Source organism: Vidua macroura, chromosome 7 (genome assembly GCF_024509145.1).
Source record: "Vidua macroura isolate BioBank_ID:100142 chromosome 7, ASM2450914v1, whole genome shotgun sequence".
In the NCBI taxonomy this organism is placed as follows: Eukaryota; Metazoa; Chordata; class Aves; order Passeriformes; family Viduidae; genus Vidua; species Vidua macroura.
In genome coordinates this window covers 30,947,060-30,965,499 of record NC_071577.1, presented here as the reverse complement: position 1 = coordinate 30,965,499, position 18,440 = coordinate 30,947,060, and the positions used below count along the sequence as shown (strand labels likewise).

The 18,440-nt window shown below is 41.0% G+C and overlaps 1 protein-coding gene across 1 annotated transcript in view; it reads right to left on the bottom strand.

Annotated features, from left to right (window-relative positions):
• Nucleotides 1-18,440, bottom strand: part of KALRN (kalirin RhoGEF kinase) — a 407,865-nt gene that overhangs the window by 106,366 nt on the left and 283,059 nt on the right. The window contains exons 12-13 of the mRNA XM_053983017.1: nucleotides 11,356-11,525; nucleotides 6,267-6,441 (exon numbers count right to left, since the gene is read on the bottom strand). Coding sequence (XP_053838992.1) covers nucleotides 6,267-6,441; nucleotides 11,356-11,525 — 345 coding nt within the window. The remainder of the gene's footprint in view (nucleotides 1-6,266; nucleotides 6,442-11,355; nucleotides 11,526-18,440) is intronic.

Sequence of the window (18,440 nt, the reverse complement as noted above, 5' to 3'; positions counted from 1 at the left end):
TTTCCATGCAGACACACTGACCACAGTCTAGACCACAAAGCTTTTAGGCAGGAATCCTCCTAAAGCAGCAACTTAATATATCCAAATTCCCATTCCTGCAATATTGCTGCCTCCTGGGTTTGTCATGATGCAACATGAGCAGGAAACATGACTAAATGGAGAGGGACATGTTCTTCAGTCCTGGAGAATAGTGACAGCTGCAGAGAAGAGGTACACAGGTGAAAAGCAGCAGTGATAGTGACAACAGGAGCAGTCCAGGCATCTCATGCCTACAGTGCAGCTTCCTTGTGAATTAGGCCAGAGAGCCTACCAGAGCTGCAGCAGCTGCTGTGCAGACAATTGTACATCTCCAATAGTTTCTTGTCTAAATCCTTAAGTATATATTTTTGTATGGGGCTGATGATGAGATTTTCTACAAAATGATACTTGTGAGCCTTGAACACTGCTTGTTTGGCCTTAATTATTTGTTCAACATCATGTTTAATGGCAACCAGAGTTAAAGTCATGTTTAATAGCAACCAGAAAATTTTGTTTGCTAGTTGAAGGAGGTGGAGAGGAGAAGTGAGGAATTAAGTGAAAGAAGATAAATGCTATATGGAGAATGAATCACAGAGAAGCTGATATTCTGCAGCACGGGCTGAGGAAGGGCATATGAGGAGGAGGGAAGAAAGTTCTATCCTGGGAACACAAGCTATCAACACAAAGCGAGTGGGTTTGAGAAGGATCTGAAAAAGAGTAAAGATGCCTGGGAAGAATAAGCAAATGTAGGAGGCAGGTTGGAACAAAAATGATGGTGTAAGTAGGAAGAGAAGCAAAGGTGAGAAGAGTGGGTAGAGCATGGGGGTGAGCCAGGACAGGAAGAACAGGCACAGAGCAGATCTGCACTGAAAAGGCAAGATCTACCTCAATTCAAGAGAAAAAAAGTGACAGCCATACAGCTGGGATTAACAGTAGGAATGGATGAGAGGAGAGGTAAGATTTGATCCAGGAAGGCATAAAAAAAATTCCATGTCCTGGATGCAGAGGGAATGTCTGTGAGTGCAGAAAGAGATGAATTATAATAGAGTTGGTAAGACTAGATCTCTAAGGCACTCCCCAGAGACTGGGCAACAGGAATACCAAGGGTAAGAACATTCAGAGCAGGCTGAAGGAGCGGAGGACTGGGTGTGACAGTGTAAGTGGGTCTAGGAGCAGGCTGAGATAGGAAAGGGTAAATGGAACTGTCATTTCTACAGGTCATAGAAGCAGAAAGTTTGCTGTTCTTCTTTCTCAGGCCTTGGTTTTGGCTGATGCTGTGCAAAATGACAACAGTGTCACCCCATTTTTTTTGACAACAGACAGAGGTGCCACACTGGCTTAGCAGGGACCTGAGCCACTCAAGTGTGAAAGGACTGTCACAGTGATGATTCTGCTCGGGTGCATTTGACTCCTTTGAGTCCCAAAAATATCTGGAGCAACAATGGAATTCAGCTCCAAAACACAGGGTGCTCAGAACAGCTTAGAGCATTCCTTTCCTTAAAATGAAGTGACATGCAGTTGGAAAACTCAGTATAGATGGAAAAGAGAAACAAAAACTCACTAAGCATGAAACATTACAGGATCCCATCTTATGAACAGAAAAGGTTGAAGTTTCTTTCAAATCTATCTCAAAATCTCTGTAACACTTATTTCTAATGAAGAAGTTCACATCTGAGCATCAGTTCTTTGTCAGTGAGGGGGCTACAAAACATCTTGTACCTTCGTGCAGGCAGCTAATGCTCTTGAAAGGTACAGCTAGTGTTATATACCTGGAATGGGACTCTCAAATGAGTTGTAAATAACAGTGAAATGTTGTGAAAGCTGGCTCCTGTTTCTTCCTGAATTCGTGCTCAGGGATTGTTGTGAACAGCCAGAAGAGACAACAAAAGAAATCAAGGCTGAAAAATTTAATTAGCAGGTGAAATAGAGCCAAAGAAATTGAATGGGGGAAAATTAGATATCCAGCAGGTGAAGGTTTTAGTGATCATGGGTTTTTTTTGAAATATAACAAATAGCTTACAAGATCCAATTTCTACTGTGCAGTGGGAACTCCCTTAATCCCTCCCAGGACTATCCTGGTATAGGAATCACATCACTCTAAGACTACAGAAAATAGGTTCTGTGTAGCATTTCTCATTGTAGGAAAGGAAACAATGCATGCAAGGGAAGGAGCTGGACACTTCCAGGAGAGGGAGAAGTATCACAGCACATGTCACAGTTGAGGTAGCCTCACTACACACAGTATCACCATACAATTTCAGAAGGCTTTGAGCATTCACCCATCCAGAGTAACACCAAACCACTTCAGAAGGTTTCAAGCACCTGCCCATACAAAGCAACATCATGTCCCTTCAGAAGGCTGCAAGAATCTCCTCCTTCTTGTTCTTTAGCCCAACCTTTTATACCCCTCATGTTCATGCATTGCACCTGGGTGCCCTCTGTTCCCTTTGGTGGTTGGTCAGTGCCCCTGGGCACTCCTGGCTCATTGCTGTCAGTGCTGCTCACCTGCTTCTCACAGATGTACCCATTGGGGATGAGGCCACAGCCCCACACCCAATCACCCAAACTGTGTGCCTACAGAGAAGGAAGGTTTTTTTTTTTTGAGGTAACCAACAAATGTTGCTGGACATGTATTGGCTGAGATTATTCCTGTTCTCAGTCATAGCATTCTACAGATGCCTACAGGTGAATTTGATAATCTCTCTACAAAAGTTTAAAGGGAAAAATATGCAGAAAGACTCTGCATGGCAGTAATTTTTAGGGGTTACCACTCAGTGCATTTGACCATTTGGTTCTTATACATTTACTCAGCATTTTGCTGTACATTTGCATTCACTCAAATAATGGTTAATAAGCCTTTAAATTACTATTTCTGAAGCAAGGGACAAAGTATACTTGGCAGATCTTCCTGAGGACATAACTGGAGCAAACCTGTGCTTTGTATGTATGACACACTCAGCGTGGTGCCAGCACTGCTGCTGATGTCTGCCAGCCCTCGCCCCTCCAGCCCCGCTCCCCATTCCCTCACAGCAGATCAGCTCTCACATTCACATTCCATGGAATCTCCTGAGTTACCTGGCTGGCTGCACAAACTCAGTGGAGTCTGTATCAGATAGAAAGACCAACCATATAATCCCAACGATTCCGTCTTGTTTTGAAACATGCAGTGGCTTGGTAAAGGAATAAATCCTATCAGGCATCAGAGTTAGACACGTTTCCTAAATAAAGGATGGGCTTTCATTTTGTGTGTTAAAACTTAGGGCAGAACAGCCTCCCGTAGGGACAGCCAGGGTCTCTCATGTTTCTGTTATGTCTGTTTTCAGGTGCTGCCATAGTTTGGATTTCATAATTTACCCTGAGAACCCAGAGTGTAAATATCTGTCAATATAATGAGATTAAGGCAAGAAAGAACAGGCAGCACATGCTATGGGCCTGTGCATTTGCAACCAAATTTGTATCTGCCAAACCTGCCATGACTTCAGTACAGCACAAAAGCTGCCTCTGAGGCTTAGAAGTCCTTAAAAGTCCTAAATGAACACAGCTGGTCTGCCCTGCCAAAGAAATAGGCAGGTGGCTTCTCTTAAAGGAAAGTATTTTTCCTGAAGACAAAATGCAATAGTTGACAGACTTCACTGAAGTACAAGATCAATAATGCTTAAATAGATGGAAATAAGTGTTGATTGTGCAGTAATCATTAATCCTAAAGTTTGTCCGGACTCCAAACCTCTGTCAAGATGCAAAGATTATAGAAAAGCTCAAAAACCAGGAGGGCTACAAAACAGACGGGCACAGTGTAAGTTTAGAAAGGAGTGCCAGAGGAATGGGTTATGTGATCAATGGCATACATTTCAATATTTGGGGAGAACAGTAAAAGCAGGTTAGGTCCCAAAGAACAAAAGACAGACACTTCCTAAGCAAAACAAAAAGGCAAATCACTCATTTGCCATTTGTGAATTTTTAAAAATCCTACTACTTTGTTTGCCCTATTAATTAGAAAGGAGAGAGATAGAGAGAAAATCAGGGAAATTAACAGAATTGGAAATGTTCAATACCAAAACTAGATGGAAAGAGACAACATGAGCCATAACTGTTTTCTGAGGCTGAATTCTAACGTGCAGCCTTCCCTAAAGCTGATGGGCTCCCACAGCTGCATCCCTCCACGATGCCAGCTTCCACTACAGAGATGAAAGTCTTCCTCTCACCAGAGCTGCCAGGGAAGGGTCCTCATGTCAAGGGATTCCTTGGAGCACAAGAACCAACAGACCCAAGAACACACAGCTGAGGGGGGAAAATGGGAAACCGGGTGCTTGACAAGGCAGAAGCAGCAATGAAGAGAAAGATGTTCAAGTTTAGGAGGAGGACCCACATTTTGCAGGCAGTTTGTGTGAGTGCAGGAAGGATTAACACAGCTGCAGCAGGTAGAGGTCTTTCACTAAGGATGTGTTCAATATGGCACTGCTCTTTGGACAGATGGAAGGGGGCTTATCTAGACTAGAAAAGGAGAAATTAATTTGACAATCAATCATACTGGTACACATTATTCCACAATTCTTAATCTATGCAGGATCTAGGCTATTATGGAAAATTAAAACCTAAATACATTTCCAGTCATAGCTCAAGCTACTTGCCTTTAGTAGAAAAAAATACTTAATGTCATGTTTTAAACATCACCTTTTTTCCTCAAAAGCTTGGAATAGTTAACCATCATAAATACTACATTAAATTATGGTGATGAAAAAAAAAATCTTTTTGTTTCTCAACAATGGGATGAGATAATTCTGTTAATCCTTGTAAGAGTTTCCTACTGACTTGGAATCTTCATTATACAGCTGAGGCAACTGACTGCAATCTACTTTGTAAGCACCATTACTGTATCAATTTGAGCCAATTCAGCTGTTTGAAATGCATAGCATACATGTGTTATTTAACATTTTATTTCAAACTGCCTTTGTTTTATTATCCATCAAACTGCCTTTCTTGTTTAAGCACTAACTGTACTTAGAGAATTTAAGATACTGACCTGGGTATGTTTTTCACTGTGTTTTCAGTAGAAATTGTCAAAATTATTCTAAAATAAAAAATATTTTTTCCAAGAGAGGGAGCTTTCTAAATAAAATCCATGGACTGTCTATGAAACATGCTCTCAGATTTCCCTGTAATATTAATCTTGCAGAGGGAATTCAGATGTTCATATGATAAAAAATAGCAAATCTACAGTGACAACTAATGGTGATTTTCTTTAAAATCCTTCCTTGCTAATCTGATTTTAGAAGACTCTGAAGCACATTTCCAATTTTAAATATCTCAGTGTATCACAGCCACTCCATTCTGTGAATATACAGAAGTAAGATCCATGCAGAAACAAATCAAAGATAGTTACCAGCACCCACCTTGAGACTACCTGCAGATTTACAAACAACACTTTCAGGAATGCATCATCCTCAAACACTTACAGGTGCTCCCTGAACTGAACAAGCACCAGGGGGATACAACAGGAGGAACACACTCCACAAAGGACACAAGCACTGACATCAGTCTCACAGACTTTGTGTACAAGTTAATGCATATTTTGTTCCTTTTTCATCTCCTATCAGAACTACAGAAAGTAATTACTGAGATTGGCTGGAATATCTTCAAAATTTCTCACTCCAAGAATACCCCAATATTTTGATGAATTTTCCATCCAGTGCTTTTGATTCCAAAACAGAAGTACAAAAAATCCCTGAAAGACCTTTTTTTTATGCATGAAGACATTAAAATGTCCCTTTAATTTTCTAAGGGACATTTTTTTTTCCTTTTAAAATAAATTCACTCGGTGTCTAAAAAGCCCACCTTTTAAATATCCTTTCCTTTTATGCATAACATGTTTTTTCACTCGGTGGTTTAAAGACAGGCCTGTATCTGTTTGTATCTGAAGAGACAAACCTCACTAATAAGTGATACAGAACTTTCAAATCCCTGGGTGACTCAAGTCAACAGAGAGTTATAACAGGCATCTCATAGAGCTTCTCTGCAAAGCAGGCAGATTCCCAGCACAGGTAAGCACCCATGCACCTATTTCAGTGCATTCTGGCAGTTTATCCTAAAGCATGCTTTAGTCTGAATTAAAGCACAGCTGTAACTCTCTCTCCCGCTCATGGGACAGCTGAGCAGAATCAAACAGCCCAAGACATACCCTCACAGGGTATGTTCACATGTTTTCTCTCTCCCACAGCTCCCCCCACCCAGGTCATGCAGCCAGCTCTTACCTCAATGGTGTACTGCTCAAAAATCCGGAGCTGAAGGAAAATGTCTAGCTTAATCTTCCTCTCATGGAAGAGCTCTTCCATCTGTACCTGGGCCTCGTCGAGCTGCTGGAGGACGGATTCGATGTGGCTGATGGAGCTGTTGTGGGGGGTCTTGTTGTTGGAAACAGCAGAGTCCCTGTAGCAAGGCAGAGGGCAGGGTTAAAGCTGAGCTTTGAGGCAGGCAAAAGAGCAAGAGCTACACATCTGTGATTCTGTGTGCTGCTGAGGAGGAAACCCAAGCACAGAGGGCTGAGGGAAGGTGTGTGCTACACTCATCTCCTCTACTTGCTGAAATCCTGCAGCTCCTGAGCTTGCCACACAGTTTGAGCAGGGGGATCATCCTTTCTTGTGTTGTGGACACTGTGACCTTACACACTTGGGAGGGGCAGGGGAGGAGATGCACATCAATCTCAAGGGCTCTCTTGAGGAGACTGGCTGACTTTAATGCTACAGGGTCACCCACTCCTGCCTATACTTACATCAAACTGAGATACTATTCAGCCACCTGGACCTTTACAAGTTAATTTCCTACATTTGCCCTATTACTTACAGACTAATTGAATCAGAATTATGAGTATTTTAGACCAATGGCTAGCAATGCCTTGGTATCCTCTGTATAACGTAACAGCAATGGATACAGAATACAGTGCAAAATCCCAATTGCAGAAACTGGGAGAGGGATCCTGACTTGTCTTTTCACTGGGGGAAGTGAAAGGAGATGTAACTGCCACAGGTCAGATACTGCTCCAGTTACATTTTCCATTTACAGGCAGCAGAAGGGAGCAAAACCTTTACTGATGGACCAGGACCAAGGGGGAATTTGCTGTACTTGAAAGCTTAGCATGGGCACAGGAAAGTCCTAACAGTTCCTTTTCTATCTGTGCTTTCATGTATATTAATAGGCTCACCTACAGTCTGTTAAGTCTTCAGCAATTTTTTTCCAGTGACTGTTTTATGGATAAATACCATTTGCAGACATAAAGAACTGAAACTTATCCTCAAACGCTCCACACAAGGTCCCCCAACGTTCAGAAGGGCCAGAAAGGAAACTCTGAAGCTAAAATTTAATCTTGGCTTTGGCACATTGGCTAAAACAAGATTTAGATGCAAGTACTACTGATTTCCCTTACTTATATGGGAATATTACACCAATATTTCCCTCTCCAGGTGTTATGGTTTCTGTCCCACTCTGTCTGTTTTCACATTCACACAGGGTCTCTGCCTCCACATTAGAGCTGCACAGAGGAAGGAGGAATGAAAATAACTAGAAATTTGCAAACTGCAGCTTAATCTGAGGCTGCATCCAATCAAGTTCTGTTTCCTTCAGTCAGCACCTGTCTTCTATAAAAGGACATGAAATAAGTCTTCACTCAGATGCAGGATTATTACTATTCATATATTATCTAAATTACTCAATGAATTATTCAAGACCGGTGTTGAATAAACTCTCACGGGATCTAGAGACACATTTAGTTTTAGAAATTCTTTTTCATTAAACATTTCACTCTTTAAGCCACACTTGCATTTCAGTGACTGATGCAATACAAAAGTTTAAGAGTAGTACTCTGGTGGGTTTTTTTATGTCTCCTTGGATAAGACATTGACAACCCCTAGCTAGTCTGGTCTGAGAAAGAGCTCCCTACAGAAAAAAACATTTCTGAGATTGCATGCTACTGTCACAATATTTCTTGTTCTGTCTGGTGATGAGAAACTCTGGGAAAGAATAAGTATAAGACCCTTACTAATCTTTGAAAGGCTATGGATTAGAGTTTTAAAATTCAAAGAAATTATTGGAAAAAAAAAAAACCAACTAAAATAAACTCTGGGAAACATAAAATTGGACTCAGTACATTGCTACTGACTTTGTTTAAAATGAACACTGTGCTCCTAAAACAACTTTCAGTGCTTTCACTGGGAGAAAGCTCAATGAGAAATATCTATTCTCTAAAGTTTATATGCTGAACTACTGCAAAAAAGGCAAGATACCTAACTCTTCAATGGCTTTTTTTTTTCAGCCACGAACATTCCTGCTTTTCACATCTCACTGGAGCAAGTCATTGTTTTGCCTTTCACAGATGACCAGAAATATTGCTTTGCCCCCAGCAGCACCCCTGGAACTGCAGTTCAAAAGGTTTGCTTTGCCTTGACTGCTGAGAACAACCACCACCTCAGTAAAGTACTGATAAGGAAGAGTGAAAAGTGTTTCCTGTGTGAACCATGAGATGCACAGAGTTTCTAGTCAGGCCTGTTTTAATCCTGATGGGTATGGCCTCCTGATGTAGCCACTGAGGTCCTGAAGACCTCGTGTGAAGTGCAGTCCCAGGCACGGTACTTAGTTCACGCAGCTGAGCTTTTCATCACCTATCTGGAGGAAACAGAGTGCTATTACACAAATAATCCTCTCTAAACCAAAATCTGTTCTCTCAAAGATAAGAACAAGAAATGTAAAACTTTCCAAAGCTCCAGTAATTTTATTGCTTTTAACCTGTGTTATGACATGTTTGATAAGAGCAGTGTATTTAATTCTTTTCATTGTTGTAGCATTTGCAATCTTCATCTACTCTTCATGGCAGGTACAAGGTGATCCACACTGAAATGCAATCCTGTGTTAAGGAAAGACTGCAGCAATTCTAGTTTTTCCTTTATCTGTGTGTTCTTAACCATTGCCAGCAGTGATGAAAGCTGGTAAGAGTGGGCACACACAGAAGCAGCTTCATTGTTTTTTTTCCACACTGTTCTGCTTTGAAAGAGTCCAGGATCACATTACAAGCTTTGCAGTTAGTCAGAGCCCTCAAATCCAACACTTGAACCAGCTCATCTTGACAGCTCAGCACTGCAAACTTTTGTGTGCATTCAAATGTTTGGTATTAACTCCATCAGAACCAGGGGATTGATTGGCACAAATATGTTCACCTTGTTCCAGCTTGCTCACTGCTCAGAGTACAAACCAGACCCCAAACCCAACTTTTCTTTGTTTAACACAGCCACCACAAAACCTGCCTTGGTATCTTGCAAACACTGGAGCATGACACCGATTTAAAAAAAGTCTCAAAGCTGAGACACTTTTCCAAGACTGAAGCTAAGAATTGACTACATTCACATTAAGAAAAAGCTGAAGTCCCACACACCACCTTGCAGTTCACCTCTTTCCCATGCTCCACTGACTTCTCAGCTCCAGGTGTTACCCTGGCCACTCTCCACACTTCCCTTCTGACTCAGGTGCAGGCAAAAATCCTTTAGGCCAAGCCCACAACCAGAACCAGGACTCTTTAAATGTTGACACTTTCTACAACCCCAAAAAACATTCCACACTCCACCTGATGGGCTTGTACAGGGTCCTTTTCAGGCTTTGCTCCAGGAGTGTTCACACTGAAGTGATGCCATTCCAATAGTTGGGAAGAACAAAAGATTTTTAGCCCACAATTTCACCGCCATTTTTTTTTAATCTCACAGAAATGCCCTAAACTTTGCAAACAATTTCTTTGCATAAAAGTAAGTTATGATGCAGACCTTTGACTGACCTGCTACAGCTGGTAATAAACACATTCTCAGCTAAAATCCCTTTCCCTCTGGCAGCTCACTTAACAGACCCAGCATGTTTTTATCCTACTATCTCATCAGCAAAGATGAATTGAAGGATGGAGTGTCTACTCCTGATTTTTCCTCTCCAACTCTAATACTGGCAAGCAATGCCACAACTCCAGTCCCTCGCCCTCCCCTGTGGTGCTGGCAAGTCACACAGAGCAAGGGTAGGCATCTCCATGAGCCCTCTGGTGTGTCTGCCTAGGGCCAAATGACAATCAAAACCTAGAGCAGTCCTTTCAAATATCTCATTATTTATTTTTCTGACCCAGCAGAGAAAACTCTGCATCCAGGATGACAGGGAAAAGCTTAGAAGAAAGCTCAGCATATGGCAGTAGTAAAATACTTAAGGGCTTCAGGGGGGCTCTTAAGGACAGAGCTCCACCAGAGCCCTCATTGTCCATTGCACTCCAGAGCAACTTGGACTTTTCCTGTCAGGTTCCTATCATGGCTCATGGTTTTCTGCACATCTCAGATGAGGAGTAAAGGCATCAGATTAGGAAAGCTCAGGGAGAGGAAGATGATGTCACTCTCTGGGACTATCTGGTGAAATGCATAAAACCTGGGATATTTGCATATTATAATGTATACAGAACATGCACACTATGTACATGTGGGTAAGGGCAACCTGTAACAATACAAAGATCTAAATAATAAATGATGTATTGGACTTCATTCAGTGCCCAGCAACATCCCGAAAAGGCAGGAAAACTTCACTGCTGTCAACAAAGCTAAAGGCACAGAAAACCACTTTAACAACAAATGAGAGAGATTTCACAATTACAAATTCTGTATAAGCTTAGTCTGCAAATATTCATTTGACAATACTTGCAGATCGAGAAAGAAATGTCAAATAGCCAACAAAAAACCCAATCTCCACCCCCCTCCAAATTCTTGGGACTGGTCTCTTTATGTATTTTAAATTAGGTGAAAATGAGCTGGTTTAATTCATAGTGCTAGTAGAAGAACCAGCACTAAAAGAGCCTCTTTGATACCATGAATAAACCCCACATACACAAAGATAAATAGAAGGATGCTGCATGCAAAATGAAACAGTGAAGACTGTTAGACACGTGTGTATTTTATTAAGAGGAATACACTTACCCTACATCAGGAATAACCATATAAATCACAAGGCCTCAGTTCACAAACATTTAACAATCTTCTATAAATACCAACTAAAAATATTCACTTCAAACACATTTGGTTCCATTCACTTCCCAGTGCCTATAAATAATCTCTCAGTCAAACAGGAAACCAACGCTGATCCACAGACTACTCTAATCAGTCCACACAAATCACTCCCTGTAATTCCAATAAAACACCCAAAGGATCTGAGGAATTATAAATAAGCAAAGAATTAACAAACTCTCCCAAATGATCCGAGCTTGCAGTTCCCTATTTAGGCACCCCTAAAGCACAGCATGCATCACATTTCTCAACACCTGTGCCCCAGGTGGATGCTTACCTGAGCTGCTGGATTAGATCTTCCCCTTCTTTAATAACATTGAGGGTAGCATCCAGGGTGGCTGTTTGCTGCTGCTGAAACTGCTTGATAAGCTCCTGAACCGCATCCACAGAGTCAGCACAGACATCCTCTAAGAGCTCCTTCTGCAGATCTTCCATCCATGTCCACAGCTGGGAAGAAGGGGAGGGAAATATAAATCAGAGAGGGATTGAGATTTAACCCTTTTGCTCTCTAATTCCAGATCAATAGGCATTAACTTGGGCTGCATGTTTCACAGGAAAACTGACCTAAAATTTGTAAACCCAAAAAGATACATTTGTTATTGATTCCATTTAAAGCAAGAAAATAAGAAATAAGATAAATATAATATCAGGTAGTTTTTTAAAAAAAAAAAAAAAGGCAATTCAATTTCTGTTTATTATACAGCAATAACTAATTATTTTATTCTGATTAACTCTTTATACTAGCAACACATTAAAATCTCCTACAGCTGCAATAACCTAACCCTTTCAGGAGCTGAGCACTATCAGCTGCTATTATTTCACATGGATCTGAAGCCTGTTGCAGGACAGACCTACAATCTTTGGTATGTGTGTATGGTACTGACTGAAGTCTAGCTGTGCCTGCTCAGCTATGCCTTCCCAGGTGCTGAGGTTTTGGGGTTTCTTTTTTGTTTCCAGTACTTAAACCCCCTCCTCAAAATGCACTCAGACTCTGCATTTTAACTCTGGGAAAATCCAAACATAGGAGACAGCAATATCACTAATCGACCCCATAAAGATCCATTACTTTTGAATAGTCCTGACTACCAGTTTTAAAGCCACAATCACGGCAACAAATCACTGCAAGTGCTTAGATGAGAATTTCCAGCCAGCTGTTCATCCGAGGTCTGGATAGGGGCAGGAATGCCCCAGCAGCCTCCCACTGGCTGTAAAGGCTTAAAGCGAACAGAGGTTTCCCCTTTAAGCTCGTGCTGAAAAGTGAGTGTAAAACTGCACCAACCGAGCTGGCAGCCTGCCAGCACACCCTAATGACTCCGCCAGAGACTCTTTTCTGTGCCACGCCTGCCCCATTAACCCACATTTTGCTGGTGTGGGCTGGAGGTAGCAGCGAAGAACCAGCGAGGGAAACACCAGCGCACTGGGAAACGTCAAAGGATGCGGTGCCAGCCGCGGCTTCTCCCGCTGTCCCAGCGACTGCAGAGCTTTGTCCCACAGGGACCTTGGGGTGAGCATGAAGCAGAGGAGGACATTGTGTGTGGGTGGCAAAGAGCTGGTAAAAATGTTTGTGTTCAAAACGAGTTGCACTGGATCCCCATCCTGCAGCATTTCCTCTGAGACTGTGAATTCTGCACGTCCACATGAAACGAGAGGAGGATGGGGATGTCTAAAGCTCCAGCTGCCAAAGCTTCTCACAGCCAGGGCCCACACCTAAGGCCAGTCACTAAGTGCTACACTACACATGTGCTATGGACTTCAAGGATATTACCCGGGCCCAAATCAAAATAATCAAAATTAGAATCTTGTCCCAGCACGCTCACGATACCAGAAAAGGAAGAGCCCAGTGCCTTTTGCTCTGTCCCCACCTCTGCTACTGAGTCTTTGCTTGAAAGACTTACAAAAACAACTATTAGAACATATGCCTTACTTGTAGGTTTTTCAAAGTCAGCTTTGAATATTTTGTGTAAACGCCTCTGTTTATTCATAAAAATTATAATCATAATGGCCTGCCCAACTACTGGACTGGAACAGAATGTCTTGGATATTTACATATTATGTGAATGGCTTGGGATATTTACATATTTTCACATTCTTGGGAAAAAGGCGGAGTATAAAGGGGGAACTATTAATCAAAGGAACAAATGTAAGTGACTAGGCATGAGAAATAAGTGAAAAAATGAAAACATATTTAATGAGCCAAATAGAGCTTTTTCAGTTGTGGTCTGAGGTCCATGTGCTGAACTTTGGGAAGCTACCATAAAAGAAAATGCATTAGTGCCTTTATGTATTAATTATATTGAGAATCTCCCTGTTTTGATCCAATCCATATACCCACTGAAAGAATTGGGGCAGCTGGACCAAAACAGACAAGGACCAGATTGTTCAGGAATATTACTTCTACTTATCAGATCTTCAAGTAAGAGAGAACTTTGTAAATACAGAAAAATAGCTGTGTATATAAATCATCCTTCTGTTTTGAGGTGGGAAATCCAGTAGTTTTTTTTAACTTCTTGCAATTCTTAGTTCCTTTTTCAACTTAAAAAAGGTCAGAGATTTTTCTTTATAAAAATGAAAGTGAAATTAGGAATTTTGTTCATTGTTAGTTTTGTTCCTTCCGAGGAAAATCCTGTGCTCTAAAGTGTCTCCAGAACCCAACTTTTCAGAAGGAGCATTGGACATTTAAGATCTTACTCCACTTTTTGAGTAGGCTTCTAAATCAGTTTCAAAATCCTTAAAACATAAACTGTATTGTATTCACCTGGAACCAAAACACTCACTAATTTCAGAGAGCACTCAAATTTATTAACTCATATTAGTTTCAGATGTTTCCATTAATGACCTCTGACTGTAAGGATTTGCATATAAAATCTATCAGAATCTAGGTCATCCTTGACTCACAGGCCTTTAATCCTTTATACTCCACCAATCCCTGGAAAACCCTAATACAAAGAATCAGTCAATATTAATAAGATTAGAAAGATCTTTCAGGAAAAATTCACAATAGGAATCTGATTCCAAAACCTCCTAGGTTATGTGCTACAACTAATAGCACCTGAAATAAATTGCTACCATGCCCCACTTGTGAATGCCACAGCAATGAAAAGACCAATTCCATGTCACTGCAACTCCAGTCAGAACAGCTGTTAATCATAAAAGAGAAATCACATCCTGATTGTCTCTGCTGAGGAAAATCAGTCCCTCTTAGGGCCTGATGTTTCATTCCAGTGCAAGTATTTGACCGATTAAAAAAAAAAATCCGGACTCTTAAAGCCCCAAATCACTGGATACCTTGTGCATTTCCAGTCCATGCTGTGACCTACTCTGAGCTAGATAGCTTAGACCAAAGAAACTGTTCCCATTAAAATCTGACATATTGCATAGCACAACTTTTGTTTCACATTTGCAGAAATTGACTTTTGTTCTTAGCCTGAACAAAATTTGTGAGTACCTTTCCCATTCCCATACATATTTCAAATTATTACTAAGGTACCACTTGATCCCATACAGGGAGTGTATGTAGATACATGCAGATATTCCAAATATAGAGGCAGAATTTCCACATCCACCTGTGGTGACTTTTAAGTTTGCCAGTCATGCATGTGTCCAGAAAAGGAGACAACCTCTGCATTATGTTACTTAACAGGTACTAAACAAAAAATACAAAATCCTAGAAAACAATACACAAGTATGACAAAAGTAAGTTTTGTTCTTCCTTCAACTGATCTATGCTTTGGGGTGATTAATTGGATATGGAGAACCCAATGCATTAGTGGTAGCACCTGAATTCAGTCTATGAGAGATCTGAGTCAAATCTGATTAATGTAAACTTACGTGTAAAAATGTCATAGTTGTTAGCTATGAGAAGTCTCAGGTAAATACCAATCCCTAAGCCATTAATGCTGAAGGTCCATAGTGGCTCCACAACTGAAGCTTTATTTTATCAAGGCTTTACACAAGCCAACTAATTCTCCTCTGATTACTAGAACAGTGGGAAAGAAGTATGACTCCCCTCCTTTCTTTTGGGATAGCATCTGGCACCTCTCATGCATTTTGACAACAACTTTTGCATCTTTGTTGGACAGCTTTTTATTCCCAGTAACTTCATCTGATGAAATACCCTTCATTTTGCTCAATTAGCGAGACCACTTAACTCGAGGTCTGAAGGACACCTGTGCCTGTACCTAAAATTAATGCTTTTCACTTAGAAAAAGGAACCACTTTAAACAAAATCTAAAACCTAAAGAGATTGCTAAGAAAATCTTGCCTGCATGATTAGAATAACTATTAAACACCCAATGCTTATATGCTGCTATTTGTAAATGACAGAGATGAGTTATAATCCCCTCAAAAGCAGTTTAAAAGCACTGAGTTATGAGAGCAGTGCAAAGAACCAATTCAATCCAGGAGATTTACTGTTGTACAGCATTTTTGCTAGTCTTCAAAACAAGGATGTTAATGGAAACAAGCAACTTCCCAGGGTGTATGTTCTACCTCTTTACTATGTCAGAGAAGCATCGTATATTGCATGGCAGGGTCCCAAAGGATGCTCATGACAACTCAGGAGGAGAACATTCATCACAGCAATGAACACTAGAGCAGAATGCAGAAGAATTCAGTGACATGCAGGGACCCTGCTGCCACTCCATAAATTGCCATGTGAGTGTTCAGAAAACCAAGGGCAGGCTGAAAATAAAAACCCAAAACACACAAGTAGAACTGCTCCAGAAAGAGATGTACATCAACCCTATTTCCCTCTGCTACTATTGCCAGGTTTATACAAGCCTATTCTATAGCAATAATATTTAGTTTTGTTATGATATGCACTAGGAAGTCACACAGATCCCAAGTTAGGTTAATTTATGGCAGAACTTTAGTCTGCACTCATGTTAAGGCATCTGTTCAAATGCTGTTGTGCATCCAGCTTGACTGCACAGCCTTTAGTAAATTGTCCCCACACCAACATGGTGGTGAAGATAAAACTTTCCAGCACAATTAACCTTCATCAACTGGTATTTGTTCACACTTAGAATGCATCCAGTCCTGTTTCAGTTAAAAGAACTGAGGGTTGCTGTAAATTGGAAGCATATTTCAGCAACATTGTCTGAAGTCACATTCAAGCTCTCAAGAAAATGTCAACAGAAACACAGGAAACAAGGTCTGTAATGATGAACTGCAAAGTGACCTCATACCACCAGCAAAGTGTCACATAATGGCAGCACACCTAATAAAAAGTGACAGGATTGGATATGACCAGACACTACATATGAAATGCCACAACTTCCACAGTAAGACACAACTCATGAGACTCCCTGCTGCAAGACCAAATGTTAATAATACCACCAAACTGGTTGGGAAGAAATGACAAGTGGAAAGGGAACATTCTGTGAAAAAACTGATCTCTCCCTAACCTCTTTCTTGCTTTTTCCCTTTTCGTCGCCAATTTCTTGACATTTATCCTTGGTTGGGCTGCATCTTGTGCTTCTGTATGCTCAGGCTTTTTAATTAGTAACCTTGCCTATGGCAAAAGGATTTGCACTGCCTAAACATCTGATCTTTTTTCCAAGTCCTGCATGGACCAGATTGATATAGCACAAAATAATCTCCTCTCAAGGGAAACATGATTTGGGTAGCTATGCTTATATCAGGGAGTGTATACATCCCAGTCCAAGGTCATGAAAATGTAATTCGGGGACTATTTGATCTAGAAGACAAAACTGATTTATAACTGAAGAATAAAATGTACACGTTCTGTGCTTCTTCTGCCACCATCATGAATTGTACAAACATGTTCCTCTTCTCGTATAATTTTAATATGCTATTTGTAATTAACTTCAGTAACTGCAATAATCAAATTCTGCACTTGATCACACTGCCTTAGAAAAGTTCTTCCCACATTTTGGAAGATTTACTCAGTTTTATAGCAGTGTTATACAGTACAGTTTGGTGCAGGGGAAGCTTCCCACACTACAAATGCAGCAATTTACTAAAATAAATGCAGGTACCCTCACATTCTCCTGTATATTGTTCACTGGTTCTAAACATCACTTCTCAAATGGAAGCTGCAGCACCTCTTCCCTCTGTGCTTTTTCCAGTGGCTGGCTGTGTCTGTCACTCACAGACTCACCCTGATCTGCTTTGAGCCTTTTGTGTAACTTTGTGCAATATGCCCTGGGAATTGCAGAAACAAACAATTTGTGACAATTTTGAATCATTCTGAAACTTGCTAAGGACTGAAAAAACTGCATGACTTTTCTTTAACCAGTCAGTCTGGTTGGATCCATTGACTTGAGCCACTCCACTGATATAATTTTCAGCTAGTTAAATAGACTCCAGTGCATAGATGTACTTCAGGTGAAAGACAGAACGTGTCTTTTGTGTGATGAGTGAATTACAGGAGTGTACCTGTATGGCTTTGATGAAGATTTACTCAGTACACAGATTATTGCAGGCTGGCCACTCTGTTGCCTTTGTACACAACACTGAACCCCACACACTGGAACTGGGAGAAGCTCATCTTCCTCAGCTTCAGGAAATTAGAACAGGTGGAAATGTGTCTAATAAAATAATGCTTTATAAAAGTTGGCACATCCTATTTGAAGATGCTCATAAAACTCCCTTCTAGCTGCAGCATGAACCACTGTTATCTGGAGAATGAGGAATGGAGACCCACAGAACACATGCAAGGGCCTTAAAAGCCAAGGAAAATATTTGAGTGGAGCCATTGGTCTGTAACAATGCTGGTGAATAGCCTGAAAAATGTGGATAACAAAATATGAACTTAAATGAAGTCTACAGGAATCCTTTGGCTAGCACATAGTGGAAGGATGAAAAGAACTCTTCCATGCACAGGTTTGACTTCCTGACATTTGGTTTATGTGGCTGCATTTACAAGCATTTAATTCTCATTACTTTGATTCTGTCTCTCTTACCAATCTTTTGCCATCACAGATGGCAGAATTTTATTCAGTAGTGGCCTGGCTGTGCTTCAAACTCCCCTGCTCAAGAGCGGGATGTGCTGCCAGAATACCACAGCTCTTTTCTTTCCCACCTACTTAATCCTCCATGAAAAAAACTTGCTTCTGGGCACCAAATGGACAGGAAAGAAGGGCACTCTGTACCACCCCAGCTGTCCTGGTTCCTCAGTCCCAGATCTTTGATAGCTTTACAGACAAGATTTAGCTCTGCAAAAAACACATCAAAGTTAACGACTGGTGAATGTTGGCATTTTGGTCCAGGCCACCGTCTACCCTCTGGAGCTGGAGGGGGATTTGCTTTTATTTGGCTGCCTCATGGTCATTGATTGCTGATAACCCAGAGTGTACTTTGATATAGCTCACACAAAAATAACACATTTTATACCAGCAG